The following is a 7,341-nucleotide window of genomic DNA, read 5'->3' as shown; positions in this document are numbered from 1 at the left end:
TTTCATAGCACCCACCACTGTGCTAGGCGCTGTACATCCAAACAGAAAACCCTGTGGCCAGCTTGGAAGTGGCTTACAGTCCAGTTTTAAACAGCGGGTGACTGTGGTGGGTCACAAAAGGGTCGAAAGAGCGGGACGCTCCCAGTGCCCCAGCCACGGCTGTGCACGGCGCTGTGCGTGCAAGCAGAAGGCAGTCCAGGACCCAGGGGGCAGGTGACATATAGGGAGGGGCCATTACTAGGCCCCTTAAGCGGGGACCGTGAGGCGGCCGGCGCGCGGCCCTGATTGACAGGCAGGCAGCCGGCTCCAGCCCGCCGCACCTCGGCGCTCCCACTGCCGGCGGGGAGCGCCTGGTGGAACAGGCGTGGGGGAGGGGCTGCTCCTGCGCACAAGCTCCCCCCGGCCCATCCCACCGCCTTGCCAGCCTCCGCCCAGGGAGAGGCTGCGTGACGTCACGCGCAGTCACGCGGGCGCTGGACGGAAGCGGAAGCGGAAGCGGAGCGGGGTCCCGGCGGCGTTTTGGACACGGAAGTAGCGCGGGGTCCGGGCAGTGGGTTCCGCAGCGGGGAGCAGCTCCAGAGACCGGACACAGCGCGACAGCGGCGTCCCCCACCATGGCCGCGACACCCAACCTGCAGGTGGAGACAGGCGGAGCCGGGGCCCCGCCCAGAGCGTCCTGCTGCGGGGGGCGGTGTTTCGGGTGGGGGAGGGGAAGCGAAGGGGTTGTCTGGGGTGGGGGGAGAGGAAGCGGGGTCGGGGGGGGGGGGGGGGGGGGGGCTGTCGGGGCGGGGGGGAGCGGCCCCTGGGTGCTGGAGCCTCCCTAGTGCGTCCCTCAAATGACCGGGGCTCCCGGCACCCGTTGGGACGGCTTCTGTCGTGTATCTTGAGGTTTGTCTCGAGTCGGATGAAAAGCGTGGGGTTTACTTTAAACCGTGTCTCTTCACCCGCTTTTCCCAACCTCTCGTCAATCCCTACAGTTAGAAGGGGGAATTTACTCTTGGTAGGTGGCCAGGAAAATCTTCATCCAGCCAACATATGTTAAAGCATCTCTTGTCCTGTCTACATTAAGACTTTAAAATACCTTGGTTTATTTGTTTTTAAAATGCACCCTCTGTCAGAGTTTAAACAAATTGTCAAAAGCAGTTATAATATGTCTGCTCTGGTTGGGGGTTTATCCCTCTGTCCATTTTCCATTAGTGTCCTGGTTCAGTGGCTACGCACACTGATGTTCACTGTCCTCTCTTACCATACTCCCAGGGTAGCACATAAATTTATTTACCGCCTCACTTTTCAATTAAGTCTTAAGTTGTTTCTCATAACTTGTAGAAGCATATATCCCACATGCTACCATATATTTGAAGTTGGAGTAGGAGAGATCTGTAATTGTTAATATCCCCTCTGCTCTGTTGGCTGCACAGTCACTTTTTTATTTTATTTATTTTTGCACTGTGCTTCCTTTCTCCTTGTCTTCTCACAAAAGTAGTACTATTATTGTTAAAGTGGTAACAAACACTTATAACTGCTTTCACGCTAGATCAGTTATAAAGGTGGTTTTGGTTTAAAATAAAAAATCACACCTGTAACTGAAATAGTTACACTGTGACAAAACTGGCTGCAGACCAAGCCCTAGGTTCTCCCCTTCTTCTCCCCCCCCCCCCACTTTTTTTTTCTGATTCACTATTATTTGTATTATCATAGCACTTAAGAGAATATTTTGTAGAAGCCTTGCCACAATGAAATTGATGTTCTGGACTCTCTAGCAGTCTAACATGATGTTTCTGTATTATTTTCCTGTGTTTATAAAAGGGGAGGCATAGGCCCCTTGTCAGAGTTTTCAGGCTAATTTAAGTGGGTTTCAGAAGTGGCCAATGAAGTGTGTAGATTTTTTTGTTTGGTAGGAGCAGGACAGGAGTGTAACACAACCTCCTCTCTTGCTGGGGATCTGCTTTAAAAGATGGTCTTTTCACATAACTCTCCCCCTCCCCCCCCCCCCCCCCAAAGGAAGATTTTGCTCATGGTTTTAATGAGACAAAGATTCAAAATTTTTCTCACACCTGGTGGCTCACCATTTAAAAGGTCTCCCTTTTGAAACAAGCTCCTTTTAGTTTAATCTACCTGAAACCAAAAAGTGTTTGCTCCAGTGCTGTTGAGTCAAAACCACACCAAACAATAAAGATACTGTGCTACTTCTCTTCTGATCCCTACTGGTGCTGCTGCTGTGTATCCGCTTTGTTTTGTCTGATATGTTAGAGAGAGCCCAAATCCTGACATGGATGTATTCACAAGAGACCAAGGACAAGTGCATACTATATTTGAAACTGCTAGAAACAGCCTTGTTGCTGAGTTTCCGTGATCAGTGTGATCGCATTGTTAGTACAGTTAGCAGAGGAAATAACTGTGTATGAGAGAACTGAATATAGTAACATTTACTATATAGGTGTATAGTTACTCTAGGTAAATTGTTAGCGGTTAAGTGGTTACATTTTTATATTGGTGTGAGCCAAATAAAATCAAATTCTAAATACTTAGTTAGAAATGTAAAATCATCCAATAATATGTTCCCCTTCTCCATGCACAAATATAACTATAGCTGTTAGGTAATCTGGAAAGGACAAAAAAATGCCCTTTTATACAACTTTCTAATGTTTGAAGGCTACTTCCTCCTTGTTTGTTAGGAATTCAGTCCTTGTTTGCCTTTTTTTTTCTGGAGGAAGACACTCTTGAGATACCAAGGATATGAAACTGGATTAATTGAGGAGTAATTACTGTCATTCAGATTGTTTACAACTTTTTGAGGTTTTGTACTGAAAGAGCTTCCAGTCTACAACTGAGTCCTCCAAGATAGACTTCCAGCAAATTTCTTACTGGGGGAGATATTCAAAAGCAAATCTCCCCCTTTTGTTTCTGAAGTAAAAAACACAAATAGGGAAGAAAAGTAAAAAGTGCCTGAAAAGTTTTTCATACATAAAGAATGGCACAAAGCCATACTTCTTTCCCACTCACGTAACCTTTTTATAAGAGGTGAGAACCACATTCAGAATCCTTGAAATACAGAATTGTTGCTACTTAAGAGTTATGTTTACTTGAACTCTAAACTTCTGGTTATAAATATTTGGCACTGCTACATTACATCTTTTTTCCCCAGAACTAATCTCAAATCATAATGCAGGTTTTATCAGTTATTTATATTGAAGTGGCTCACATGGCTCAATCATGTTGGAGCCTCACTAAAGATTTTTAGTAACGGTTGACTTTGATAGTGTATCCTGAGAAAATTTTAAGCTATGAAGATAAAATAAATTTGAGAATGGTGTGGATTCTCCATACATCTTTTCAATTAACATAAGAGATCTCTAATAAAAATTTGGAAGCGCTGGATTAACACTCCAGTAATAACTATAGCTTAGTATAGAGGAACACTTCTGCCTGTCACTTCTGGTTTATGTACTACAGATATATATTGAAGGTACACTGTTGACTTACTCTATATGAGTACAACACTCAGCACAAAGGGGTTCTGACCTAGTTACCCTCTAGGTGCTACTGCAATATAAATACTAATAAAAATACTTCTAAATTGACTGATTTCAAGTTGTATGCAGTGTTGTTGTAGCCATGTTGGTTTCAAGTTAGCTGTAGAAGTACTGTAGACAGACACTGATTGTTGCCTAGTGCAGTAAAAAATATTTTTGCTAATACCTGTTCAGATGAAGATATGAATTTGCGGTTTGTTGCTGTATCTACAATTTTCTATTAGATTATTTTTTCAGCTCATTTAAAAATAAGGTGCTTTTTTTATTTTCACAACTTTTGTATTTTAATATGTTGGAAAGAATTAGGAGGTCTTGTACTACACCCTAGTAGAACAGATTTTAAACTCATTCTGTATTCTGACAAACTACATTAAAAGAAAATAAGATCCTGATCCTGAAAAGACTTATGCATGTTCTTAGCTTTGCTACTGTGAGTAGTCCAGTTAACTTTAATAGGGACTACCCACAGTACATATAGATAAGCACATAAGTCTTTGCAGGAAAAGGGCCTAAAAGTTGAACCAGTAAGCTCTTACAGCCAAATTCTCCAAACGCTTAAATATGAGTTAGTTTTTATTCAAGCAGGTAGTGACATTGATATTAATGGGATGACTTGTATGAATAAAGTTTACTCATGCATGTTTGTAGAATCCAGCCCTCCTTAACTTTGACATTTCTTTGGTGAGGTTGTATGTGCTACCTTGATTCTGCTCCTTATGAACATACTATCATATGCACACAGTATTTCTCAAATTATATTTTATAATTTTAAGTATGTATGTATGGCATCTTGTATAAACGACTCATGGAGTGCATTTCTGTGAAAGATCTACGAGGAAGTGAGATGGGTGGAGTCCTGCATCATTGACTGCACACCTAGCAAGAAGCATTTTACTTAGCTATAGATAATACTGTGAATATGTAATAAACTGTCTTGCAACACATGCACAAGGGAAGCAGAGTTATGGTAGCGCATGCAAGTTCAGCTTTGGCATTTCATTACTTAAGAGCTTACCTGTGTAACTATAACATTAATTTAAAATAGACTTTTTAATTGATTTTTGCTCTTTAAACAGGAAAAGATCTAGACCCCACTAGAATGCCTCCTAACTCATGCACCTTAAAAAGTTCATAGGAGAGTCCTTCTCCTGGATCCTCAGGAGTTGCACTCTTTCCTTTTTAGTGTGTCACTGTCGCATATAGTGCAAACTCTGCAAAGTGTACATGAAATTGATGAATGGCTTGGTACACTCTTAATAGCTTAAGAGAAGAGCTTTGTCACAATCTCAGCACGTGCCGGCTTACTATTGTTTCTAATGTTGCTTTTAAAGTGTTTAACTGCAAGACCTTGAATTGTGTTCATGTGAAGTATGACTTTGCAGAACACTGAAAAGTTCTTATCAGTAAGAACTATTCTTGTCAGATTTCTTCTTTCTACCCCAGCTATGTCAGCATTAGAGCATTTTAAAAGGTTGCATTCATTCTTAATAAAAGGAAATGTTTTTCATGTTTTGAGACAAGTGAATTAGTGTAGCTCAGACTAAAAAAATAGGAATGTACTCCAATCAGATCTTAATATCAGGTTCTTAGGTCAAACTTCCTCAAGCAGCAGGCAGTTGAAAACTGATTTAGAGTAGAAATGCTTCAGTGCCTTTACTCTGTGTCACTACTGTTCCACCTAGAATATATTGTTTAAATAAATTGGCATAACGTTTTGTTTCAGTTGATGGTTTCATTTTGTGTGGGGGGGGTTTTTTAAATCACTTTTGTAACATATCCAGACTTGGGAACTCGGGTCACTTGGCTCTGTGTCTGCACTGATCTCAGCCAGCTCCCACACAAAGCTTTGTGTCCTTGATATTTTCCAAGTCCACTCTGAATTCAGTCCTTCTCCCTGAGATGCCCAACAGCAGTTGCTCCAACTTAAGGCCCTGGTTCTACAGTGAGCAATAAGTGCATGGAGGAGTCCTATGTGGAGCTTAGTACATGAGCATGGCCTAAGTTACTACAATTTGTATTTTAAAAGCAAACATTTGTTTGGCATACAAAAGAAAACAGCACAGAATAAAACAATAAATATCAGCTAAAACTCATTTAGACTTACCATTACAGAAAGCATAATTCTACTTAGTCACATGATATAGTTAAGCAAAATAAAAATCTTGGTAAGACCTGTATCACCCAGCTGCTGCCAGGAGCCTTGATTTTTTTTCTCCTCAGTATGTTTTCTTTCATTTGGTAATGGAAGAGTACACTCAATTCAATGCACGATAGTTTTATTCAATCTGCAGTAGAACTGTTTTTTGGTATTATATATAAATTTAACATTTCTACTAATAATTGTACCTCTGGTATTGTTTTGGGTTAATTACTTCTTCTGGGGTTTACAAGAAGACTGGTTGCATATTATCAGTGAAGATGAGCATGAGTTCCTTTGCTGAATGTGACCATCAGGTGGTCATATGTATTCAGTGAGTTTTATTTCAATACTTCTAGAAATAGGTCTCATTACCACAAAATGAAAAGAGATCCTGTTTCCTGGCAGATTAGTTACATAATATTCACAATTTAATAATATTTTAGCAATTTTTAATTACTCTATGTTCAGGGCTGTACAAGGACAGTCCCAATGAATTTATAATCAATTACCTTCAACTTGTTTGCATAGTATTGTAAAGGTGAGGCATCAATTTTCAGTGCAACAGCTTAAATTATCACTCTGATGTTGCAGTACTCTTGCATAATAGTTGTCATTTTAATCACATCACTTTTTTTTTTTTTTTTGCTTTACAGAAAGCAATAGATCTTGCTAGCAAGGCAGCGCAAGAAGACAAAGCAGGAAACTATGAGGAAGCACTCCGCTTGTACCAACATGCTGTGCAGTATTTTCTCCATGTAGTTAAATGTAAGACTTGGTATATTAGCTAGCTATTTGCTGCAATTTTTTAAAAGCTAAATTATATAAAATTATAGCAGTCTACCTGATAGAACCAAAATGCAAAATATTCACCATGTTAAGCATCAATAAGTATTTTGTCTAAAGATACTAAATCTCTCAAACAGTCAAATGAGAGTTGCCAGCTATACTTTTATTTAAGGTAGGGTTACCATCCGTCCGGGTTTCCCCGGACATGTCCGGCTTTTGGGTCTTTAAATAGCAGTCCGGGGGGAATTTGTAAAAAGCTAAAAATGTCCGGGATTTCCCCCTGGACGGCTATCTAAAGACCCAAAAGCGGCTGACAGGGCAGCCGCGCCGGATTGAGCCGCTCACTTGGGGCCGCTCCGGCAGCAAAAGCCCGTCCCCCGCTTCCCCCTCCCCTGCAGCTTCAGCACGCCGGCAGCGCTGCGTGGGGCATGGGCACAGACTGTAGCCGGCGCCAATGGGTGCTCGCGCCCCCCCCCCCGCCCCTTCTCCGCCCCCATTCCCAAATCCCAGGCCCCGTCTCCTCCCCCGGGCGCTCCGCTTTTCCCCTCCACCCCCCTCCCTCCCAGACTTTTGCGCGGCAAGCCTGAGAGGGAGGGGGGAGAAGCGGAGCACTCAGGGGAGGTGGCAGAACAGAGGTGAGCTGGGGCAGGGGGGCGCGGGGAGGGCTGCCCGCAGCAGGTAACGGGGGGGCACAGGGGAACCGCTCCCCGCCCCAGCTCACCTCCGCTCCGCCTCTGCCTGCTGCCTTGAGCGTGCCGCTCCGCTTCTCGCCCCCTCCCTCCCAGGCTTGCCGCCGAACAGCTGATTCGAGGCACGCCGGGGGCGGGGCGGAGAAGCGGGGCGGCTGCGCGCTCAGGGGAGCAGGCAGAGCCAGAGCGGAGG

The 7,341-nt window shown here is 43.4% G+C and overlaps 1 protein-coding gene across 1 annotated transcript in view; it reads left to right on the top strand.

The window, feature by feature from the left end:
• Window positions 1-508: 508 nt before the first annotated feature.
• VPS4B (vacuolar protein sorting 4 homolog B) overlaps window positions 509-7,341 on the top strand; it is a 49,494-nt gene continuing 42,661 nt past the window's right edge. Inside the window, exons 1-2 of the mRNA XM_024203953.2 lie at window positions 509-638; window positions 6,327-6,438. Coding sequence (XP_024059721.1) covers window positions 615-638; window positions 6,327-6,438 — 136 coding nt within the window. The 5' untranslated portion in view covers window positions 509-614. The remainder of the gene's footprint in view (window positions 639-6,326; window positions 6,439-7,341) is intronic.

The sequence above is a fragment of the Terrapene carolina genome, unplaced genomic scaffold (genome assembly GCF_002925995.2).
Source record: "Terrapene carolina triunguis isolate 2854851 unplaced genomic scaffold, T_m_triunguis-2.0 Scaffold53, whole genome shotgun sequence".
NCBI classification, from domain to species: Eukaryota; Metazoa; Chordata; order Testudines; family Emydidae; genus Terrapene; species Terrapene triunguis.
The sequence above is the reverse complement of the archived record's forward strand: the minus strand, read 5'-3'. Positions and strand labels throughout refer to the sequence as shown.